Source organism: Ambystoma mexicanum, chromosome 9 (assembly GCF_040938575.1).
Source record: "Ambystoma mexicanum isolate Mex_15411 chromosome 9, UKY_AmexF1_1, whole genome shotgun sequence".
NCBI lineage: Eukaryota > Metazoa > Chordata > Amphibia > Caudata > Ambystomatidae > Ambystoma > Ambystoma mexicanum.
In genome coordinates this window covers 1046274449-1046287720 of record NC_090931.1, presented here as the reverse complement: position 1 = coordinate 1046287720, position 13272 = coordinate 1046274449, and the positions used below count along the sequence as shown (strand labels likewise).

Below are 13272 nucleotides of genomic sequence, written 5' to 3'. Positions count from 1 at the left end.
CTCGCTCCGCGGGACCATTCATTTTTGGAAACAAGGTCACACGTTCTTCATACCCCTGTCAGAGGCACAGCATGAGTATTACGTAGACACTTGCTCTCTAATTTAATAGCAGATTTATTAAAAGAATGTTCTCTGTGAGAAAATGAATTAATGTGTCTTGAATGAAGCACTGACATGTACATATATCTGCCTCCCTCCTTTCTAGGACTATGAGGTCCATTTGTCCTGAGGAAGGCTCAACATAGATGCCGTGAACATTGGCAAGCCGAAACATGTTTTTAGTGCCAATCCTTCTGAATAAACACCTATGAGACCTGATCCAGAATGTTTAGATTTAGAAACATGCAAGTTGGCAGATTGGAAACATGATCATGTACTGATCATGTAATATAACAGACCATTAATCAGGAGTACATGAATAGGGATCCTGATACTTTTCAAAGTAGTAAGGAAGTCTACTACACAGAAACAAACACTAATCATTTTCTTGATTCAAATGTATGTGTTCCTCATGCTCTAAAAACTTTTTTTAAAAAACGTTTTTGTTTATCTGTTTGTTGTGTATTGGTATATATATATATATGTAATTGTGATAACTTTTTTGGCTTCAATCTTTAGAAAGTGTCATTGTAGTATGTATTTGTGATTATTTATTGTATTATCATTAAATGTTGACAAACTCCAGACATTTATCTATGTTTTCTTACTTGTGAACTTTTTGAGCACAGAACAGTTCTCGAAGAATTATAATGAACAATGACAGAAAATTGTGCCATTTTTTAGTGTGGATTCTCTTTTCTTTTTGTCTAATATTGTATACTGCCCCAAATACACACCGACACCAAGGGGCGACCCTATATTTTGTGTATCAGAAACATACCCAGTAAGCTCTAGGATCCTCCTTGCTGGAGCATTGATTTGAACTGCTTCAACCTTTAGTGTGTCCCTGGCTCGACACCAGCCCGCCACCTGAACCACAGATACTGCTGCATTCGAGCCTGAATCAAACTGCCAGTACATTATCGAGAAGCCTGTTTTGCCAAACTGCTAATACATTGCAAAGGTATTACTGACTGAAAACTGCCCCCTGATCACTTTAATCACTTTTGCTGCAAGAAAATATACTTTTTGAAGAATTTTTTTTATTGCCTTTTCTCCCCCGTCTCATTATGCAGAGTGCTATATCTTGCATATTCAGTGTTTTTTCTACAGGGGTGGGGTTTTGTAGTGTTTTCTATTTAGTTTAATATTGCATATTTAGTTATAATTGCATATGAGATGTTTGATTAAAGTATACATATTTTATAGTGCCTTGACAGGACATTCCTTTATTTTTGAACTGTTGTACTTTGCTTTTTGGGTTGCTACTATTTCACATTCACATGTCCGCGAGAGTATAGCTTCTCTTGGCCGGCGTTATCACAAAAGGCAAAACAGGTACATCTCTTACCTGTACCTGTTTTACCTTTTTGATTGAGTTCACTCTTGGTTTGTAGTAATGTGAGGGATGAGTAGGTGCTTTCTCCTCTACTCCCCCTTGGATTCCTGCAGGGCAGAAGTCAATTCTTCAAATATGCCTTGCATGCATTGTCATGCCATTATCACACCTTGGTAGGCTATGTTATATTAGGCTACGTTACGTTATAACACAACACAATTCTCTGAATGACTATAGTAAAAGCTCTCTCAATCTCTCCTAGTGTGGATCCACCATGTTTCAGCCTCTACCAACGAAGCACAACCCACAGAGAAAAGAGAACCAGGCCTTTTATATGACTGCCAAATCTCTAGAGCATCTAGAGCTCTTATTTGGCCTACCTGATTAGGCAATTAAACTCAAGCCTGCCTGCTGAACTTACATGTTAGTTCAGGTAAGAATTCTGCCTGCTACCGAATCTCGAAACAACTCACAAGGGCACAAAATAGCAAATACAAGTTTGCTCAGCATTAGAATTTCCTTGGATTTTGAAACATAACTGTGTATTATCGGAAACAGACAGAGGCCTGTCCTGGGGCTGATCAGTAGGTCATCAAAACGTTTTATATATGTATACATAATTCCAATCTCGCTGTTGTGAAATCAACTCATTATACATGAGTGACACCTATTCACTTTTCCCCACAGCCTAAGTCAAACTTACCAAACATTATTTTTAAGCCCATTTTAGCACCTTACCCAAGGACCACCCCTGATCATCTGCAAAGATTCATCAACTCCTAAAGCCCATCCCCAACTGAGACCCATTTGCAATCAAGACCTATCCCGTCTTGAGGACCATCCCTGGCTACAGGTCTATCCATACTTCAAGGACCTCTATACCCCAAGGGCCATTTCAAGGCCCACCCCTGCTCGTAGACCTAACCCCCATCGAAGACCCTTGCGCTCGTAGACTCGCTCTGCGAAAAAGATGTATCCTATCATGAAGGCTCATCCCTATACCACCGTCCATTCACACTCGGAGATCCAGAAGGACCTGAGGTCCATCTCTACAGCTTATCAGGGGCTAATCTAGGGAAGTATGTAAAATTCTAAATGTTCCAATACCATTTATTTTCTCTATATTTCTACTTCTAGTGAACACAAGAAACAAAATATCTCTAATGTTTCAGTTTCAATTTTTGGGGTTTTACACAAAATAACATACCCCTGTAATGTACAGTACGAGGATATTACAAGTCACCTGAGAGTTCTGTCCCTAAATACAGCACTCAGCCTGCTGCCTCAGTGACTACTTTTAAAAAGAGGTCATGCTGAGGCCTGAGGCATATCACATACCATAATTGTTACAGTTCTGCTGGTAGATTAAATATCATTCTTCGAGATATGTGACATTCTCTCTGTGAGCATCATGCTAAGCAAGTCCTGGAAGGAAATGATTTCATACCCTGACTACCTAATGTATTCTGGACTTAAACAATCAGGTTTAGTGGTGCAAAGAAACATGAGTAGATGAATTGTGATTAACATTTGTTTAGCATAAATAGCCATCTAAAGAAAAGGACCATCTAACAATGTGAAGGTGAAGATGTACACTATAGTTTCAGTGTGTTCATGTAGTCTCATCAATATTCATGGAGGAAGTGGACAGAGAAGTGACTGTTCCTGAATATGACTGCTCATTGAAAATGTCTGTATTATTTCATTCCTTACAGAAGGGGGAACAGATTTTATGCAAGGGAAGCTGAAACCCAAACACTAAGGCAATTCTCCTATCTATGAGTAGATGATGATGTTTCTCTTTACACCACTGCCCATTGGCCTTTGAAAGCCACTGTCTTGTTTACTAGCCCTATGGATACATTTAAACAGAAATATAACTGCAGCATATTTAATTGTATACATCAACTCACCTTTGGGTATGGAATAGTCACTGTTCTTGGATACTGTTCCTCTCCATAAAAGGAATATTCAATAACTGGTATTGCACTGTCATTAAACTCCACGTATGCAAGGAATTTTCCATTTGGAGACCACCAGAGAGCAAACTTCGTGCCCAGCATTTCCTCTGGAATTAGAAAATGAATTAATAATATTAGACTACGATATGTAGCTCTTCCTGCTTGAAACAGAGCACCTACTCCCTGCAACCTGGTGGGAACCCATTCACCATGTTGGGTCACACAGTATAGACATCATTGGTGTCACAGATCACAAGGGTCATATTGCCAAGATTAAAAGATCAGAGAGGCAATGTGTATCAAATGCAAAAGAGTTTAAATTATTATAATGCTATTGAGAATTTGTCTAACCACAAAATCTGTAGCCCATGCATGCATTTTATTTGTCATGTTTGAGACAATTGAACAGAAAACAGTCTAAAAATCAATGCATTGCATGTACTTTAATGTGATTTGAAAACCATGATTTGCATTCTGATCAACTGGTACCGCGTTTAAATGAATATATATCTAGGGAAAGTCAGAGCCTCTTTGAAGAAATGGGACAAGCTATTTGAACATTTCCCATAACATACCAGAGGCGATCTGTGTATTATGGACAGTAAACCTATTGGAAATAAACACCAACTTTTATGCTGGCCTTTTTCCCAAGAGTGCTTCCAATTGTGGCTTTTCTGTTTGAATCTCGCTACTGTTGTGCTCTGCCATCCTTGCATTTTTTCCCAGAGTTTTTCCAAGGGTTGTGCTTGCTGTTTGAATCCGGCTACTGTTGTGCTCTGCCATTCTGACATGTGTCTTCCCAGTTTAGATTGCTGTTTTAAATCCCACCACTGTTTGTATTTCGCCAGATTCACTTTTGCCTGACAAGGTTCCCAGTTTAGCATGCTGCTTTAGATGTCACCACTGTTTCTATTTTGCCACCTTTGCTTTTTGCCAGACTAAGCTTCTCAGTTTAAATTGATGCTTTAAAGCCCGCCACTTTTGTTATTTTGCCGCACTTGCATTTTGCCTGACCAAGTTTCCAAGTTTAGATTCCTATTTTGAGTCTCGACAATTTTTATATTTTGAGACTGAGATAAAAACCCTAACAAGCCGGGGTACACAAGCACCACAAGACTCTGAGATTGAGATACAACCCCCTGAGAAGAGTTTTCGCAATTGTGAACCTGACACCATTACAAGACCCTAAAAAGCGGGTTTTGCAAGCACCACAAGACTCTGGGAATGAGATACAGACACCACAGAGAGGCTTTCGCCACTGTGAACTCGATAACACAACAAAACTCTAACAAGCTGGCATTTCCAAGCACCAAGAGACTCAGAAACTGAGATACAACCACCACAGTAAGGTTTTTACTGTGAACCTGATACCACTGCAAGACCCCATAAAAGTGAGCACAAATCATCTGGAAGCTAAAGCCACATTAAGCCATTCAACAAAACAAGACACTATTATTACAGAGACTTACAACCAGGAAATCCTAGCACAGTAAGGGCTCAACACTCGGAGATCCTGCCATTGGGTGAACCCCCCCATCTCAAGCTCCACGCACTAAGAGGCCTCTATTACAGGTAAACCACACTGGGAAAAACAAAACAAACATAAACATGTTTAAATAAAATATAAAACAGCCTGTCCCGGGAATCAGCTCTGCCCCTGAGATGGCTCTGCCACAGGAACAGCTCTGCCACCGAAATAGTTCAGCCCTGAGATAGCTCTGTACAGAGATAGCTCAAACCCTGGAACAGCTCAGCCCCTAGGATAGCTCTAGCCTTGGAATAGCTCCATCCCCTGAGATAACTCCCGCCCCTGGGATAACTCCCACCCCTGGGATAGCACCAGCCCCTGTGATAGCTCCCACCCCTGGGATAGGTCTCACCACTGGGATAGGTCTCGCCACTGGGATAAGCCCCACCCCTGGGATAAGCCCCACTCCTGGAATAGACCCTCCCCAAGGATAAGGTTTCATGACCTGGGATAAGTTTTCAGACCAGGGATAAAGCAACCACTCGAGATAAGTCTAGCCCCCAGGAAAAGGTTAACCCACAGGATAGATTTATCCACGGGACAGTTTAAGAACAGAAACAGTCCAGCCCCTTGGACAGCTCGACCACTGGAATAGCCCTATTATACCATTCTACAAACTACACCCCGTGAGAACTCTTCTCCGTGTTCGAATAGCACTAACCGCCCAAGTGAAGAGAAAAACTGTGAGGACAAATAGGCAATCCACCAGGAGAAATCCTGAACAACCCACTGGATTGGGAAAATTCAGAAACAAATTAGAAAACCAACCCCCAAGCATCCAGCCCACATCGCAAATTGCACCATACCAGGAAAGACTGACACACAAGTAAGAAAAAACCAAAACCGACCAAACCACATGAAAACACCACTCCCGGGAACCAACCAACACCAAGAAATAGCACATCTACCCATGCAACGGAAGTGATACCCGTTGCTGGAACAAGACCAAAACCACTCCACTTACCATGATGCCTATCAACCTACCACTCACTTGCACAAGTAACCAACCATAACAACTGTAAGCACATAAGGAGCATAGCCAGAAACACATCAGACAGATGTGATATCCTCAGAAGTACAACTGAGCGAAACAACCTCAACAAACCATTTGTCATAAAAAAGTGGCATGACACAAAGAATGGTCAAGGCAAGCAGAAAGATGACCCAGAAGAAAACATCAATCCAAAATGCAACCTTCTTGACCTACTCAACAATGAAACAGAAACAACAAAACCAAAGGTACAATCTGATGGAAGAACAAATCAATAACACCTCAAATTACTGGTGCCAGCATCAAAAGACAAACAAAATCCAGAATTCAACAGATACAATGCAATCTAGTAAACACCAGATCAATGTCATAGCACACAACAGAAATAAAAGAATTACTAAGCGATGGAGGCATAGATATCCCATTCCTCACTGAAACCTGGCTACTCGAAACTTCAAGGTAATAGAACACAATTCACTACCCAACAATTTCAAATTGAAACAAGCCAACCAAGAAGGAAAAAGAGGAGGAGGTCTGGCTGTTGCATACAAGTAACAGCTAAAGATGACAACAGCACCACCATCAAACATCCCAAACTGCAAATCACTCCTCTTGCACTTAGCCTTAGACCACCAAACCAACCACACTTAAATACAGACCACTGGCATACAACCCTACTTTGATGAATACACTTATGGCGGTCATCATGAACATCACTATACAACATGATCACTTGATAATAAAAGGAGCTTTCAACATCTGGTTTGAACAAAAAAAAATGGATTCACCCAAAACTTAGATGCAATTTTCTGCAACAAAAACCTGGACATAACTACAACCCTAATGCAAATCCTCAGGAGCTACCACCTCATAAAACACTTTGTTATCCACCCACCAACGCAAATATTAACTAACCTCAAAAAGAATCCTCTAATTCAGAAAAGAAACTGGAAACCCCTAAACATTGCTGACATAACCAACAGACTGTAAAACAAAATATCATTGATCACCGTCTTGGACTCATCCAGCATCGAAGAAAGAACTGAGACAATCCGAAAATGGATCACAAAACAACTAGATGACATTACACCTGAAAAACCATTCACCCACTCACCAAAGAAAACAGTGGCAAGATGGTTCACACCCCACCTCAGAGCACTGAAGAAAACTAACAGGAAACTGGAACAAGAATGGAGGAAAAACTATGATCAACAGAAGCAAATCACATACCAAAGACAGAAACAACTATACAAAGCAGAACTACTGAAAGCAAAAAAACGCATATTACAATGAATGAATCACAAACTTAAGCAACATCCAGAAAGAGATGTGTAACATCATCCATGAGCTAAGAAACCCATCAGCATGCAACAACACATGTAATCCATCAGAAAAAAATGATTCAATGACCTTGCAGACCACTTCAAAAACAAAATCAAAAACAAAAAACATCCAGCAAGTCATTAAGAGCCTGCCTAAAAACATCAACAACTGCCCAAACCAGCCAATGCTGGGACCATCTACAAGACTAAACAACTACCCATCAATTTCGACAGAATAATTCAACAGCCTAGTGAGCAAAAGCAACAGAGCTGGCTCTCCAGCAGACCGCTGCCCACCAGACGGATACAAGACTATACTCACCCAGAAACACCTGCAGAAAATGTCCTCAACCACTCACTAGCAACACAAGCCTTTGAATCAGCATCCATCAATCATCTCCTTAAATACCAATCTGGAAATGCTAAGACCTATCCAGCTACTGACCAATTTCAAATATCCCATGCCCGGCTAAACTCCTTGAAAGCGAAGTGCATGAACAAGTCCTGGAACATGTAGAAAACAATCAGATACTAGACCAGGCACATGTTGGCTTCAGGCCCATGAGAGGAATGGAAACTGGATTATTATTGTTATGGGATGACTTAAAAACCAAGCAGACTCCAATGTCAAATTGGCACTAATACTCTTGATCTCTAAGCAGCCTTCGACCCAGTACACCATGAAACACTCATCAAAAGATTTGAAGATATAGGAATCGGCACCACAGCGTTAATTTGGCTATAATCCTTCATGGCAGAAAAAACAGAAACAACCTGGCTAACACCCTCAGCACCCCGCACAACAACTTGCAGTGTCTGTCAAGGCTCATCCCTCTCACCACTACTATTCAACATCCACATGGACCCTCTCATCAACCTCATCAAAAGCCAAAGCATCTCCTGCAGCAATTGCATAGACAACACAAAAATCATCTACCAAATCGGCACTAGCGAAGAACAAAACCCAACCCTTACCAACTGCCTCAAAGAAATAAACCATTGGATGAGTATCAACAGTCTTAAACGCACCGTGGAAGTACTTTTGAAGTACTGTAAACTGGCACCGGGTGCTGCTGAACACCTCTTAGAAGCTGCCGGCGTTTGTGTAAGAGCTGCCTGAGACTCTGGCTTCTGGACCTGCCAGGAAGTTTTTATTGGTTGCACACATTGCCTGACCAAAGGAAAGAAAACAAAGGTGACTGTTGGTTTATCAGAACTACACCCCTAACGAGACGAGAGGCACGGAACGTAGTGCACGCAGTGATTCCTCACGTTGTGTGCGGGGACTTTGCATTTACAACTGCATTGTATTTACGCTGTACTTACGTTGTATTTACATTGTACTTGTGGGAGGGAGCACAGCTCGAGGGTGTATAGCCTCTTTTTTGGATAAAAAATGCCTCCTCATTCGACAGTCACGATTGTTGTAAATTTTTAACACAGTGTCCATCAACTTAAAACACTTCTCTTTCCTTCCTTCTTCGAAGGTGTGTTTTTGTGACGCTTCCCGCCCCCTGTTGTGGACACGCCCCCTGGCTTGCATAAAGTACGAGCATCCATCGCACCCGTGCGCGCACCGTCGAAGTACTTTTGAAGTACTGTTAACTGTTTACAGTTTGCGGTGCACGGGGCGCTGGGTGTTCAAAAGACTCTAATGCCAATTAATTACTGAAGTCCATTTCCACAACTTAAAATTTAGGCCACCACCCAGGGCAAATTGGAGGTTGGTAAATTTTAACCACAGGTTTGAATGGCTAATATAGTGTTCAATTAGGATTCTTTTGAGCCCTCTTTCCCACTTGCAGAGGGTTTGCATATAACAGGTATTATTGTATCCTCTCTTAATATCCAATTTCATAAATTGTCGACATTGAGGCTACGCTGTAGTCCCAGTGGATGAATGGTAAGATTTCTAATGGTGGAGGAAATACTTACTGCATTATGTTAATGGCTGGTTTGACTTGTAAAATACACATCCGTCCAACATAAGAGTTTTGACAAGATCAAATTAACCTTAAGGGCATTGGATTATTTGAGTACAGTCCTTATGGTTTACTCCTTACGCAGTGGCTGCCCCCCTGCAAAACTGTGGTCAATAACAAAAATTCTAAAAAACAAAAAAAAATAGCCTTGCCTAATCTCTCTCCAATTGTTGAGACGGCAAACATGGACCAATATCAGGTCGCACAGAATATTCCAGCCGTTTGGCCATCTGCAGCGGCAAATGACACAATCTGTCATGAAGTCGCATTTGCATATACACGATCGCAAGCGGAATTGGAAACTCCAGCCATGCCTAAATGGACAAATGCTATTGGGGAGGGTGTTCCTCCTCCGTCCTCTTCCAGGAAGAGTTTCATGAGTATGCGAATGGACGAACCATCAATTACGGGGGACGGATCAAATGACCTAGCAAACACTTCACCATCCGATAACTCCATCATTGTCCTGGCAGTTCTTGCGGCCCTTGAAAAACAGGTCCGTCTGTCGGATGTTCCCTCTACTCCAGTTACCCTGCCCAGTTGTAAAAAAGACGATGTTCATTTGTATTGTAGAGAAAAGGCGACCCTGGATATCTCTAATATCTCCCCCAGCTCAGTGATGTCTAGTAACCCTCCAGTCTTAACGGAACCACCCATGGAGTTGCCTCTGTTGTTTAAAATAGATTCAGCCCCATCGGCTGCCGCGGTAGCCTCTTCTCCTACCTTGAGGCCTCATATGCCTCCTTTGTGCTTTGATCTCTTGGACCCTTCAGGCGACCTGCAGTCCTTAGAGGCCTTGTATCCAGTTTTAACAGCATACTGAACCTACTTGATAAAGGTCATGAATACACCCATTATGAACTTAGGGATTGCAAGTCGTCACTGAATCAAATACTATTCAAACTTAACAAATTGGAGGGCTTCATTTTTGCTGAATCTCTCCGAAAGGAGGGTTTAAATCCCAGTAATGACGCACAACCACCTGTATTAACTGACAACATAGTAAAGGTAGAATTTGCAAACATAGCTACGCAAACTGAATTGAATGAACAAGTGGCATTGTTAGCTAACATGCCCTCAACTCGGTTGAATACCTACTCATTTGCGCAATTCTTTGCCCAAACGGTTGCCGCTCCCGTGGCTCCTGCACAACACGACATTCTCACTCATGCCCAGTTATGCCAAATGGTCAGCACGAATACAGGGAAGATTGAACAATTACTCTTCTTTGTTCAGAACAACCCTGCTGAATGTCTAACGGGAGGGGAAGTGATGCAAGAGGATTTGGAAGTGGATGTAATTTTTCATCCGGATAGTCCATCTGCTTTGACCAACCTTTTTTTGGAGTCTGGGACCGAATTAATGACCCCAGATGAAAAAATCAAGGCTAAGATTGGTGATTCAGTCAGTGTTGGCCAATTCTTTACCTCTCGTAAAGAAAAGCACCTATTTCTCAGCGCCCTAAAGAGGAAGGAAGATAGGCAGCCTCCGTTATCTGTGGTAAAACCACCTATTTTAAAAACAAACAAAAAAAGCAAAAATGACAAATAAAAAAAATAAAAATACTGGTTCTGTGCAATTTGATAGCATTGCACAGGAAGCTAAATAGTCTCTTGTAAATGATCCAGGCACTTCCACACATGTTTCCTCTAATGCACCAAAGGAAGCCTTACAGCCTCTCATTGAAAGTACAGAGACGGGCATGCCAATTACAAGTCACAAAGGAAGAAAAAATGCGTGTAATCATAAAGAATCAAAAGGGCCTACTCCTTATGGACCCCCTGTGCATCAGGCTAATACACTGACTACTGCTCAAACACAGCTATCAGCTTTCTTTAAGCCTATTGCAAGCAAAGCAGTACAGGTAGGCAACAATCCACACCAACCTCCCTCCCTTCACGAAGAAGCAGAAACGCAAAATACACAGTTTGCTTAAATAAATGGTCGCTCACATTCTATCCATCCCATGGGAAGGGACATGAATCTTGAGGATCATGATTATACAAACATGCAGAATGTCTCTCAAATGGAAGGGCAATCTATAGCAAAGATGCCACCTGATCGGACGGACTCCTTAAAGTACAAAAATAAAATCATTACATCGGTATCCACTATCCTTGGCTGGGAATCTGATCCGAATATATATGGAAATAAGCATCTCAATCGATCTGCCTTGCTGAAAATATTTAGGCCAATTCCAGCCCTTAGGACACTCCATTCAGATGATATAGAATGGATCACCTTGCCCCAAACCCAAAATTACAGGATGGTATGCAAGGTGCAATCCACTATCATCTCCGACCTGATATGGCAACACAGGAGCAAACGCCTTACGATCGGCTTTCAACCAACGCTATTTGAAATCCTTGATGAGGCTATGGTGTTCAACGAAACACCTCTGAGAGAACCCTCTCCAACCCCAAAAATTGAAATAGCCCAAAAAGATCAGGTTGGTATCCATCCAGAAGTAATTAGCCAACTAGTTGCCCTTTCAAATGCCAGCAAGGATTGGTCATGGATATCTTCATTGGCTACCACATTAAATCCTGCAATGGACAATACTCGCACCTAACAAGTCCCACAGAATTACCATATTCTCATGGAATTCATGTGGTTTTACCATTCTCCTCTCTTGGTTTAATAAGAAACCCGATGGTATAAACTGTGACATACTGTTTTGTCAAGAAACTATGGCAATGTATAATATCACACTGCCTGGTTTTCTAGTTCTCCAAAAAGTGGCTGAGCGTGGTCCAAGTGGACGCCTGTACGGTGGAACTGCAATTTGTATAAATACCAAATTGCACTTCTCCATCCATGAAGTTTATGAATCTTCATTGTTTATAGCTGCTGTTATATCTTTTCAATCTTCTTCAGAGGACTACTTTTTATGTGTATCCCTATATCATAACCCAAATTGTTCCAAAATGAACAGTGCCTTTGATCAGTTAGATACACTTTTAGACAAAGTACTCACCAAATACACTGCATGGCGGATAATTATTGGCAGCGATTTTAACACTGAATGTTGGAAGAAACCTGATAACATCATAGCCAATGAGTCACCCCTATCCTCATATGGAAGGGGAGTAATGTGGAACCTGCATCTAGAATCCTGGGATCTAACATTTCTCCATAATCAAAATATATGGTTTGATTACACCTGGAAGAGAGGATCATTTAGATCCTGTATAGATCATTTTGCTATCTCTGCAAACCTTCTAGAATGTTGTACTGATACTCTTACAACAGATCCGGAATGTGGAGATCATATGCTAATTTCATTAACCATTTTAATAAATGCTACTGAATTAGCCCAGGATCCGAATCGGGGATTATTGGAAGTTGACAGACCACATCTCAAAACAAGATGGAACAATCGTTTATGCGATAGAGTCTTACATGGATAAATGGCTTGAGGACTTCTCTGGACAGCTTTGGAAAGTTGCAATTAAATTATAAAGATCCAGCCAAGTACCTGCAGATGTTAACGCACACATTGGCGAGGACCCAAAACGAAAACAGCAATTTGAATGCAACAAACCAACTAAATAGATACCCATACTTCATAGTAGCATAGTAGGAAAACGGAAAAGAAATGCAGAATTGCGCATTTAAAAAAAAAGAAAAAATCAACTGTACTGCAGACGAATATGTCAAGATGAAAACATCAATTTGTACTACATATCAGAACAAATATTAAAATATTAAACGTTACACACATAATCTGGTTAACCAGCAGATAATTAACTCACTATGTCGAAATGATCGGAGATCAACATGGGCAATTTTGAGGTCAGACACTAGTAACCCTGATAAGAACCAGGCTTCTACGATACCTGCCGCAATATGGGAGAACTATTATGAGAAAAAATATGCAGTTGCCCCATGTTTTTCAATTATAAACGCAATTATTCCTCCGACTCCACAACTGCCAATAATCCCCTGGTCGCTCCGAGATATTGAGTGTGCCATCAATGCTCTGAATTATTCAAAGGCAGCTGGCCCTGATGGGATTCTGTGTTCTGAAGCGACAACCATCACTTTGGG

At 41.3% G+C, this 13272-nt stretch overlaps 1 protein-coding gene across 1 annotated transcript in view; it reads right to left on the bottom strand.

Annotated features, from left to right (window-relative positions):
- Window positions 1–13272, bottom strand: part of FAP (fibroblast activation protein alpha) — a 1146500-nt gene that overhangs the window by 766019 nt on the left and 367209 nt on the right. The window contains exon 9 of the mRNA XM_069616321.1: window positions 3352–3506. Within this exon, the coding sequence (XP_069472422.1) occupies window positions 3352–3506 (155 nt within the window). The remainder of the gene's footprint in view (window positions 1–3351; window positions 3507–13272) is intronic.